General features: G+C 37.9%; 1 protein-coding gene across 1 annotated transcript; it reads left to right on the forward strand.

Moving 5' to 3' along the window:
• Positions 1-1,235: 1,235 nt before the first annotated feature.
• LOC118752686 (heat shock 70 kDa protein cognate 5) lies at positions 1,236-3,505 on the forward strand (the record flags this gene model as incomplete). The annotated part of the gene is made up of 4 exons (XM_036487564.1): positions 1,236-1,873; positions 1,941-3,045; positions 3,105-3,245; positions 3,307-3,505. Coding segments are annotated over 4 exons (1,971 nt in total), but the record flags the coding sequence as incomplete, so codon positions are not given.
• Positions 3,506-12,960: the final 9,455 nt, after the last annotated feature.

Genomic DNA, 12,960 nt, shown 5'->3' on the forward strand with positions numbered 1-12,960 from the left:
GTATGGTTATTATTGTGCTTGCCACAAAAAAGCAAAACGTTGAAAATTATTGAAATCGGACTAAAATTACGGCCGCTTTTCATATAACGGTAAATTTCAGAAATGCTTAAAACTTCAATATTTCGAAAGTTTTGGACGCTAATTTACTCAAAATTGATACACACCGGCTTACCATGTAGCGGTAGCTTTCGGAAAGGTGAAAAACATATATTTAATACTTGCGCCGGGTATTTAATGTTCGGCTCCGCCCGAACTTAGACTTTCTAACTTGTTCTTCCTCTTACTTTCGTTTTCGATATTATACGGGGTGCGATTGACTCGCCGTTCTTACTCGAACGGATAAATAGAAGCGTGCTACTTAGGTGTACATGGCGTAGGAGTAACATTATTTCCTATTGACCACACATTACTTTATTTATCCATCGATTTGCTTCATTAGTAACTTGATTTGTTTGTAAAAGAACGGGCTTTAGCCCAACTGCAAGAATTTGACACAGAACCTGTTAGTTTTTTAATAAGTAAGTAAGTAATCTATAGACGGTTTATGAAAATTTTATTATTATATTATATTATATTGTCGTATTCCATTTTCAGTTTGTTAATTTGGCTCTTGAGATATAAGTGACTAAGTGCAACCAACTTTTGTTTTAAGCTGAATAACGGTAAATTGAAAATATCTCGAAAACGTATCCGTAGAATAAAAAAATTAACTCGATTTTTGGAATCAGCGAGCGATTCTATATACAAATTGGATAGTGGCGCCTGGAGAACAAAAACCAAATTAAAATTTGTGATCCAGTGTAATTTTCAGCCACTTCAAACTTGCACAATAATATATGTACATAGGTACTAAAAATCAATGGACATAAACTGCATATCCCATTATTTTTTAATTACTGATTAAAAAATTTAAAATTTTGATTGAAATATGTTGGCGGCCGCCGTGGTTATTGGCCAGCAGTGCATGCTACTATTCCGCAGGGCCTGTTGCGTTGTTGTTTCCAATAGCGGTCGCCCCTCGCCCGTATAACTGAAGTGCTTTCCATTGTGTGACATCATCAAGGCGCAAACCACAATTCGCGGGAGAAGCTCGGCCAAACAGTAACCTATTGTGTGAGCGACAATCTATTATTATTATTACGTTGAATTTATCTTAATTTTTTGCTGAAGAAGGACTTAAAAAGAAAAATGTATAAGTGTTGAGATTTATATGTAGAAGTCAATTCTTAGGGTAGGGTTTAACTTGTGATCAATTTTGTATACATATCCAATTAGATTTTTGTTGTTTCTGCAGGTCTGGCGAAGTTAAAGGGGCTGTCATCGGTATCGACTTGGGTACCACAAATTCTTGCGTTGCGGTAATGGAAGGTAAGCAAGCAAAGGTAATTGAAAATTCAGAAGGAGCCCGAACTACGCCGTCTCATGTTGCTTTTACCAAAGACGGTGAGCGTTTGGTTGGTATGCCAGCAAAACGCCAAGCAGTAACAAATTCGGCGAATACGTTTTATGCGACCAAACGCTTGATCGGCCGTCGGTTTGATGATCCTGAAGTTAAGAAGGACTTGAAAAATTTGTCATACAAAGTAGTGAAGGCGTCAAATGGTGACGCTTGGGTTTCATCTACCGATGGCAAAGTATATTCTCCTTCTCAAGTTGGCGCTTTTATTTTGATGAAAATGAAGGAAACAGCCGAGGCGTATCTCAATACACCTGTGAAAAATGCCGTTGTCACTGTCCCAGCCTACTTCAATGACTCACAGCGCCAAGCCACAAAAGATGCCGGTCAAATTGCTGGATTAAATGTGTTGCGTGTCATCAATGAACCAACTGCTGCTGCACTGGCTTATGGGATGGATAAGACCGATGACAAAATGTAATAACCATTCACGTCAATAGTGTAATCTTTATGTGAAGTAATTTGTTTTAATTTCTTGTTGCAGCATTGCCGTATACGATTTGGGTGGTGGAACTTTTGATATATCTATTCTGGAAATCCAGAAGGGAGTGTTTGAAGTAAAATCCACCAATGGAGACACTCTGCTTGGTGGCGAAGATTTCGATAATACCATTGTCAACTTCCTGGTGTCTGAGTTTAAGAAAGATACCGGAATCGATATTACTAAGGACAACATTGCAATGCAGCGCTTAAAGGAAGCAGCTGAGAAAGCCAAGTGTGAGTTGTCCTCATCACAGCAAACAGATATCAATTTGCCGTACTTGACCATGGATGCTTCTGGACCACAACATATGAATCTGAAAATGACACGTTCTAAGCTCGAAAGTCTTGTCGGAGATTTAATTAAGCGTACAATTCAACCATGCCAGAAGGCCTTGTCAGATGCCGAAGTTTCTAAAGCGGAGATCGGCGAGGTTTTGCTGGTCGGTGGCATGACAAGAATGCCAAAGGTTCAGCAGACAGTACAGGAACTGTTCGGCCGACAGCCCTCACGCGCCGTAAATCCCGATGAAGCTGTTGCCGTCGGTGCTGCTGTACAAGGTGGCGTGCTCGCTGGAGATGTCACTGATGTTTTGCTACTTGATGTGACACCATTGTCTCTGGGTATCGAAACATTGGGTGGTGTATTTACGCGACTTATTTCCCGCAATACTACCATTCCTACAAAAAAGTCACAAGTATTTTCGACCGCCGCTGATGGCCAAACACAAGTGGAAATTAAAGTACACCAAGGCGAACGTGAGATGGCTGCTGATAACAAATTGCTCGGTGCCTTCACATTGGTGGGAATTCCTCCAGCACCCCGTGGCGTTCCACAAATCGAAGTGGTGTTTGATATTGACGCAAACGGCATTGTCCATGTATCTGCTAAAGACAAAGGCACCGGCAAGGAGCAACAAATCGTTATTCAATCAAGCGGCGGCTTAAGCAAGGATGAAATTGAAAACATGGTAAAGAAAGCCGAAGAGTACGCTGCTAGTGACAAAAAGAAACGTGAGTTAATTGAATTGGTTAATCAAGGCGAAAGCATTGTGCATGATACCGAAACCAAAATGGAAGAATTCAAGAGCCAATTGCCTGCTGAAGAAGTAAGATGATTGCCTTTCACAAAATATTTGTCCCCAATCATTTTATGTGTTCCTTTTAGTGCGAAAAACTGAAGAAGGAAATTGCTGACTTGCGTACACTTTTGGCCAACAAGGAAACTGCGGAGCCTGAGGATGTCAGAAAAGCCACCAGCCAACTACAACAATCATCGCTGAAGCTCTTTGAGATGGCATACAAAAAGGTAATAAACGTATTATATGCTTCATTATTAGTGCGATTTTAATAGTCAAATTTATGTATAGATGTCAGCGGAACGCGAAAGTGGCGCTGCTGGAAGCAGCAGTTCGGAGCAAACTACCTCTGAAGAACAGAAAGAAGGAAAGAACTAGAGTGTCTGCTTTAATTGATGATTGGTGTGTGAAATGTATCGATGAATTAATATTGTTATCGTCGGATCCTATCAAATTTCTCTGTACGTTCGAAATAGTCGACAGAGTAAAACTCGTACGAAAATTCTGATTCATTCATTTTTTATTGTTTGTAATGGAATCAACTGAATTGAGTGGATCTCGATGTCGATAATTCTTTTGATCAGAAAGAGGGATTTCTAACTAAGATGTGACCACAATTTTCACTGTATATGGTTTTTTTTTTGTTAATTTAATAAAATAGTTTAGTTTCTAATTACTTAGTATAAACAAAATCACGAAGACGAAACATTTAATGAATATTGACATAAAAATGGAAATACTGAAATGGGTTATTTTTAAGCAGTTGATTATTAGTGATTTAAAATTCGTGTAAAATGACCGTACATAAATTTTCATTTCTATTCTTATGAAATACACTAAATATGAAATATTTACATCTATGTAATAATAAATAAAAACTAGTATACAAAATCAGACTTTCAATAAACTCCCCAGCACGCTATCAAAAGACCAGTGCATTATCACGACAGCCGGTTCTACTTACCGGAATGACCCTGGGGTTTTACCCGACAAAGGGCTGTTGTTTCAGCGATCCAACCCCGTTTAGGTCGGCGAAATCTCTCGAGAGTTGTACGTCCATAGGAGTTGTACGTACATAGGACTACATCTTCTTCGCATACTTCTGCTAAGGGCTGGCATTGAGTCAAACCCTGGACCAGAAACCTATACCTGCTGCGTGTGTCAGAGGCAGCTACACCACAACTCCACCTCCGTTAGATGCAATGCATGTAATCGGTGTAGCCACCTCCGAGTTTGCTTCAGGCTCTATGAGTCACAGGGAGAGGACCACCGCATACGTGGCCCCTTGCTGCCTCCACGGCACCAGAGTCCGCCTGAGTAACTCGACACAAACACAACCGCATCACAACACAATACAATAGATCACACAACAGACAACACCACCGACATAGCCGCACTACCACCCACACGCCGCCGTGTGAGTCCAGGATATTCCGTAACGTGACATCAGTCAAGTGCAACACTTGCCATGGCTGATGTCACTTTAGGGCATGTTCAAGACTGCGCACCACGCGAGATTGGACGAGGGACTATGAGGGCCCATGCTGTGCTGCTCGGTCGCAAGTACCAACTGCGACGCCGCCCACTACCACCACAGGGCAACAGCCTTTACAGCAGCACACACTGCATATGGCGAGCCGGCAAAACACCTCATTAACACCTCACATTTCAATAAGTCTACCTATGCACACGAAGATTTTAAAATTTAACTGTAACGGACTTCAGAGCAAGATCGAGGAGATAACAGTCTTCATGAGTCGGCATGGAATATTAATAGCTGCGGTCCAAGAGACGAAGCTGCACGGCAATTGAACATTGTCGGGCTATTGCTATCCGGTCAGGCGATGTCGAGCTGGAAATATTTAACATATATATACCCCCTGTCACCAGCTGCCCGGCTGGATATCACCCTGAAATAGGTGCGCTCCTCAGAGGTGAACACCGAAGGGGCACCGAAATTGCGCATATGGAAACTGCATTTATACATTATTTCGGTTTCAACCGAAACTGCAGTATGCTTGATTTCGGTTTTTGTCATATGCATTAATTCGGTTTCATTCGAAACTGTGCATGTATGCATTACTTCGTTTTTTTTTTTCATATGCATTGTTTTGTTTTTAAAACGAAAGTACGCATATGCATAATTTCGGTATAATCTCAAATGCATTATTTCGGGTTTCAACCGAAACTGTGCATGTGTGCATTACTTCGTTTTACACATATGCATTATTTCGGTTTTCTAACGAAAGTGTGCATATGGATAATTTCGTTCTTTCTAATATGAATTATGGGTACGGTGACCATCCGTTCTGTTTTTTGCAGGACCGTACTGTTTTTCAAAGGTCGGTCCTGCGTAGTTTTTCTAACCTGAAAAACCTGAAAATGTACTGCTTTTTTCCAAGTGTCCTGCATTTGTCCCGCATTTTATTCGTTATTTTAAAATTATCGGACATTGGATGGATTTTTTCAAAAAACTATTTCTTGGTACTTTTCGTAGCTTTTCTTCAATATCTCATGAAAAAATCTCCCAATCAACGTAAGCGACTTACATCTCGAAGGATATTGGTGTGCCTCTTACCAAAATATATAACTTGTGGCGACTTCAATGAAAATTATTAGTGCTTTAGGCGACCATTTGCATTTTGTCGTCACAGTCGAAAAAAGTGAGATTTTCAGTCAAATACGCAGTTTTATTTGATTATTTTTTTCATTACTTTAAAAATTCGATAAAGAAGATATATCATTACAGTAAATTTGAGCCAAAGATAATGAAAATCGAATTAGAAATGCTATGAAGCGCAACTGCACAAATTATATATTTTTGTAACGGGCACATAAATACCTTTGTAACTCGTCGTTTACGTCGATTCATGACGCCGATTTTTGACAAATAACTGCGAAAAGTACAAAAAACAAAAAAGGGTATTGTTTTTGTTTTGAACGACTCAAAATTTGCTTATAAAATAATCTTGTAAAGATTTTCACTTTTCGTGTAAGCTATTGTAATTATAATATGTTTTACTATACTTTTATAGATATTCATGTAAAAAAAGATTAGTATCGATGAAGAAAACGTGATTCCATTTCAAAATTTAAAATGTATTAAGAATTTAGAATCATAAACACTCTTTCGATATATTTATACTACGTAAATATATGTAGGCATATTTTTGAAAAAAAAGTCCATTTTGAATCCATATTTGTGGTCACCATAATTTATGGGGCTTGTTCGAGTTGCAATCACACCCGCAGTGTTGCGCGAATTATTAAATTTTAATCATGAAATATTTACAAGTAGGATTTCATTCTTTTTCCTTTTGTCTGGTAGTGTGGCTTATATTTTTTTCGTTCCACAATTCTTAAAAAAAAATTTTATTTCACACAGCAAGGTGGTAAACATGATACAAAAAAGAAGGTAGTTTTAATAAACAACTTTTTGATAAAAAATGAGATTTTTGACAATTGCTCAATTGTAAAAAATTCGAAGCGGCGTTACCCAATTTAAGTTTTTTTGGTGGAGGGGATTTTATATCCTAAATTTGGGAGTATAAATAAAATAGTTGTATCAACATTTACCTTTTAAAAATAATTAATAATAATAATAATTTGGCGCTTACTCATATGTTAGGGTTTGGCCGAGCCTCTCCTCCGAGTTGTGGCGTGTGCCTTGATGTTGGCACACATAGCGGAGGGACCTACAGTTTTACGCCGACTCCGAACGGCGATTGTATTTTTATGAGAAGCTGTTTTTCATGGCATGGCCATTGCCTGTCGAGGGACGACCGCTGTTAAGAAAAAACCTTTTTCTATATTTTTTTTGCGATGTTGCTTTGACCCAGGTGCTGATGAGTGAAAGCACGTATTGCTTACCACTACACCACAGCGGCCGACATAATTAATATCTTATCTTAAAAACGTTAAAATTTTACATTAAATTCGATAACTACTTGCCATTACATTAATAAAATTTTTGTGAACATATTTTAAAATTTGTTTGTGTCATGTCATCTGATTATTACACAATGTAGCTAGCCAGGACTATTACAGTTTTCTATATCGGATACGATTGTTTCTGATATAATGTAGACACTGAAATTACACATTTCGATATTTTCTTTGTCCATGTCTTTCAAGTAACTTGAAAACGGAATTTACTTTGGGACCCATAGGCCTTATGACTTTCAGAGAAGTTAGAATTATCGAATTATAGTATTTTTCGACATTATCGTTGTTTCTTTGGGTAAAAATAAATATATTTTACTGTTCAATATTAGAGGTGGTGTGAAACAAAATTGATGATTTATTGTTAGTATGAAAACTAGAAGCACAATTATCAACTTATTGAGCATTAGACCTCTTTCAAAAACATAAGGGGAAATGTTCGGTTATTTGTGCAATGGTTTTGGTTTTTTGTACAAATAACCGAGCCGTTCAAATCTCGATAAGAACACAATGTTTGTAAATAAACCACAAATTAATAACAAAATTTGAAGGATTTTAAATATCGTGTACCGTAGCACGAAATGTCACAATCTACTTAATTGTCAGGTTGTTAATATGGCGACGAAAAAGTGACAATGGAACTACCTTCTTTTTTATTACTTTTTACTTTAGCTCTGGATGTAACTATGTAATATTGATGCGCCTAAAAGATGCAGCGATTTCTATTCTCAAGTTACATACCTGATGACAGTACGAATGGCAATTATAATAGGGAGGTTTTAGTTTTTTAAACTATAATTTTATTTGTATAATGGTGGTAAATACCTGAATGAAAAACTGAGAATGCTGAAGTAAACAGAATTCAATACTGAATTAGCTTCCAGATGAATGAACACTTTGCTATGTATTCATTCTCTAATTCAGTTCCAATCAAATTTTATACACTAAGAAAAATATGTAAGTTTAGATGATGGAATAATGAGGTGTATATACTTTAAAACGATATTGACATAGTGCCACGTATCAATGCACAGCGGCCACGCGGGCTAAGCCATGTCCTACGACTGAATGCTTATGCTTGGACTCCTCCACGCATGAAACGCAGCTTGATTCACATGAACATTTTGTACAAATTTATAGTTTTGGTTGTTTAAAAACTGAGTGCAAAATGTTCCAAGACAATTAGTATCTATAATTTTTTTCTTTAAAAGATTGGAAAATATGCAGAACATGAAATAATCAAGCATAACAACCATCGAATGATAGCAGCTTTTCTCATTCGGTCCATGGTTTATCCACATACATATAATGTCCTTTTTTAAAACACATATGTGTCCATTTTCGCTGATGAGTTTTTTTTTTTGTAAAAAATGATATTTTCATTTCCCAATACCAGGCGCTCATACATGCGAAGGTACAACGTGTGTCAAGTTAGCACTACACTTTTCGAAATTGGAAAAGTTAACTACGGCATTATATGTAGTGATTTTGTTGTAAATTTGTTGTGGAAAGAAACAATTTTTAGCTCTCGTTTTTTAAAATATATGGTATGTAGCGCTAATTTGACACCATACACCTAGTCCATAGAATTGAGATATTGAAAATGATATAACGGCATTAATTGTAGCTTTTTTGTTGTAAATTTGTTGTGGCAAGAAAAAATTTGTAGCTCTCGTTTTTTATCAAAAAATGGTATGTAGTGCTAACTTGACACCATACACCTAGTCGATAGAATGGAGATATCCAATATGTTACTATGCCATTAATTGTAGCTTTTAACTTTAAAATTTGTTGTGAAAAGAAAAAATGTGTAGCTTTCGTTTTTCGGGAAAAAAATTGTGAAAAACTCTGGCGACTTGGTGGATGCAAACTGAATAAGTGCACCAGTGTTTTTTTTTTTATTGAAAAAATAAGAAAACAAAAGCACCAGGTTTTAGTTTGAAATACAATTAAGTTTGGCGGTTTATTTAATATGTATATTAAAATTCAAGGGGGCTTACAATATTACCTTGCTTATGAAGTGGTGTGGCGGCGGAACGTCCGTAATCGCTGGTGATGAAAATCCAATAGGAAGTTTAAAGAATTAAAAACTGAATTCGAACCCTCTAAACGGTTTGAAGAGTTCCGTTTTCAGGGGAAATTGAACGAAAGTGCACTGACAGGAAAAGTGCAGCTTTTATTTTTGTCTTGTTTCACATACGAATGTGTATGTGTGTGCATCTGTTAAATTAACATTAGGGTGGTACACCCGATAATTTAATTGAATAATTTGATTTAGCGTGGAGGCCTAAACATACCGGCCCCCTTGCTATAAGTAACGTCTCAAAGATGATTCAGCCACCACACCTACTTTTACATTTATTTACATTGTAAACTATGTTCTTTAACATTGTAAGTTCTGCCGCAGGTTAGCCTTGCCCGGGGATCTAGTTCGAACGTTCTCCGGTCCTCATTGCAGTTTCTAGCTACGGGGAAAAAATGGAAGAAAAAAAGCTAATAAGGAAAAAGGCGTGGTTGAACATTTCATTGCACTTTTATTTAAATTTGGTATGAATTCATGACTACTAAATAGAAAATTTTAACTGTTTTGTCACATTTGGTGAGCTCCTGATATAATCAGCCCGAACATGGAAGCTTGCGCCAGTAAACCGCCGATCGTTGTTGGCGGAGTGCCATATACCATGACCTGAGCGTACACATCAGCGCCGAGTGTAAGTCGAGTGGGGGTGGCCCGGTAGAACTCTGGATCCGCCAGCCGCATAAATTGAAACGGCGTTGCTATCGTTGGGTCGATATTAGCCGCGGGGCTGAGTCGGCTGTATCGCGTAACTAGTCTGGCCTGAGTATTTACCCGTTCCGCGACCCCTTACTTTCCTCGCAGCACGAGGGAACATGTTTTTGCGCGGGCGTTGCTGGCTTCGAGCTGAAGCTCCCGTGCTAGGTCCCTGTCGATGGTACTGCTGGGGGCGCAAGAGTCAATCAATGCCCGCATCAGATGAAGTCGGCCGCCTGAATCGATCCGTACGATTGCGGTTGGCGCGATGGCTACGAATGAGCGCATTATTGGTGCCGGAACCGCAATTGTTTTTAACCGGCCTGTCCGGAACCCACCTGGTGAGGGTGGAACGGTCGCCATGCCGGTGTCGTGCGGGCGTTATTGCTTACCAGTGAGGCGGGCGAAAAGGACGAGTTTCCGCGCCATCTCGGTGGCTAAAATTGGTTCCGCGCCGATATGAGCGAAAAGGACTAGTTCCGCGTCATCTTGTTGACCGCCCGTTGGCTGTGTGTGTGGCAGCAGTGCAGGCATGGGACTGTCTGCTTCAAGGCCCTTATTTCGGAGTTCGTGCTGCAGCGGTGGTCGAAAATTGCGGGTTGTCAAGCCGCCGTCGTGGTGAAGGGATTATCTCTTCCCGTTTTTCCACCTCCTCTTCCTCTACCTGCTGCGCCCATGACGTCTTTTGGTCAGAAATCGCTCCGTCAGAGCCGTCGTCGTTATCGGGGTGATTTTCTGTAGTTTCCCTGGGATCGCCGTAGTCTTTAATGTGCAGGGAGGTATGGTGCTTTTCGTCGCAGCGGTGGCATCGGTCATTGCTTCCTCTATCCGATGGAATGGCGACAAACAGTTGGGACAGTACCAATGTATTAAAATCGCCCTCAACCTTTCCTCGGCGGATTTCCCTCGATATATGGGGCAAAGTCGTTCTCCATGGTTGTTGCCGCACAACCGACGGGGAATCTTAAAATGATCTACGCGTTTCTCGGTCTTAGTGCGGGTGGCCGTGAAGCGAGGCATTCTGTAAATTTAAACCCCCTTTTTATGGCCGTGTGCACTATTATGGTTCATTGAGTATTTTAAAACCTTAGCTGGGTGGCAAGTTATACATATACATATATGTACATACACATATTTAATTGCTAATATATGATTTACATTTCTTTTACTATTTTTATTTTTATTTATTTATTTATTTATTTTTTGGGACTAATTCCATGCCCTGCAGTGTATACTGGCTGAATAATAATTCTTGGGACTGAATAATAATTTTTTGGGACTAATTCCATGCCCTGCAGTGTATACTGGCTGATTAATAATTCGCTTATATCGTACAATAGGTGAGAGAATGACTATGGTGTGTTTACCTTGGATTTTCATCACCAGCGATTACGGACGTTGCGCCACCACACCACTTCATAAGCAAGGTAATATTGTAAGCCCCCTTGAATTTTAATAAACATATTAAATAAACCGCCAAACTTAATTGTATTTCAAACTAAAACCTGGTGCTTTTGTTTTCTTATTTTTTCAATAAAAAACACTGGTGCACTTATTGAGTTTGCATCCACCAAGTGGATGCCTAAACAATTGAGTTGACCCTTTTTCGAACAAAATTTAGTATGTAGTGCTAAGTTGACTCCATGCACCATTGACGACGTAATTGAGATATTGAAAAGGTTAAAACGGAATTAATTGTAGCTTTTTTGCTTTAAATTTGTTGTGGAAAGAAAAAATTTTTAGCTCTCGTTTTTTAAGAAAAAAATGGTATGTAGTGCTAACTTGACACCATACACCTAGGCGGTAGAATGGAGATATCCAATATGTTACTATGCCATTAATTGTAGCTTTTAACTTTAAAATTTGTTGTGAAAAGAAAAAATTTGTAGCTTTCGTTTTTTAAGAAAAAATGGTATGTAGTGCTAACTTGACACCATACACCTAGTCGATAGAATTGGGATATTGAAGATATTATAACGGCATTAATTATAGCTTTTTTGTTGTGGAAAGAAAAACTTTGTAGCTTTCGTTTTTTAAGAAAAAAATGGTATGTAGTGCTAACTTGACACCATACACCTAGACGATAGAATTGAGTTGACCCTTTTTCGAACAAAATTTAGTATGTAGTGCTAAGTTGACACCATACACCTAGGCCATAGAATGGAGATATCCAATATGTTACTATGCCATTTTTAAATTTAAAATTTGTTGTGAAAAGAAAAAATTTGTAGCTTTCGTTTTTCTGGAAAGAATTGAGTTGACCCTTTTTCGAACAAAATTTAGTATGTAGTGCTAACTTGACACCATGCACCACTGACGACAGAATTGAGATATTGAAAAGGTTACAACGGAATTAATTGTAGCTTTTTGGTTGTAAATTTGTTGTGGAAAGAAAAAATTTGTAGCTTTCGTTTTTTAAGAAAAAGTGGTATGTAGTGCTATCTTGACACCATAACGGTCAACTCAATTTTTTCCAGAAAAACGAAAGCTACAATTTTTTTCTTTTCACAACAAATTTTAAAGTTAAAAGCTACAATTAATGACATAGTAACATATTGGATATCTCCATTCTATCGACTAGGTGTATGGTGTCAAGTTAGCACTACATACCATTTTTTCTTAAAAAACGAAAGCTACAAATTTTTTCTTTCCACAGCAAATTTTAAAGTTATAAGGTACAATTTATGGCATAGTAACATGTTGGAAATCTCCATTCTATCGACTAGGTGTATGGTGTCAAGTTAGCACTACATACCATTTTTTCTTAAAAAACGAGAGCTACAAATTTTTTCTTTCCACAACAACTTTATAACAAAAACACTACAATTAATGCCGTAGTTAACGTTTCCAATTTCGAAAAGTGTAGTGCTAACTTGACACACGTGAAGTGACAAGTTTTCTATTTCTACGTACAAAATTGTTTGTATAAATTTTTAAATTTCCAAAAGTCTGCTTTGTAAAGTTCAAAGGCTTCTACAAAAAAAATTAATTTAAGAGTTCTACAAACAAGTTTATACGTGTAGCGCAAGGCATATTCAACAAGGTAGAAGTGACAATTCAGTCGAGCTCTCTCATAACTGACTGTAATCTCAAAAAACGTAAACAAAGAAATTAACCCTATGTTATCCATGTACCATATTTGATAAAGTACAATATCTATGAAATGAAAGTTTTTGTAAATATGAAAATATTTAAAATCACAATAAAATCGGCTTCATTTTAGTTTTTAG

This window comes from Rhagoletis pomonella, unplaced genomic scaffold, assembly GCF_013731165.1.
Source record: "Rhagoletis pomonella isolate Grant_MI unplaced genomic scaffold, Rhpom_1.0 Rhpom_scaffold_01744, whole genome shotgun sequence".
Taxonomy (NCBI): Eukaryota; Metazoa; Arthropoda; class Insecta; order Diptera; family Tephritidae; genus Rhagoletis; species Rhagoletis pomonella.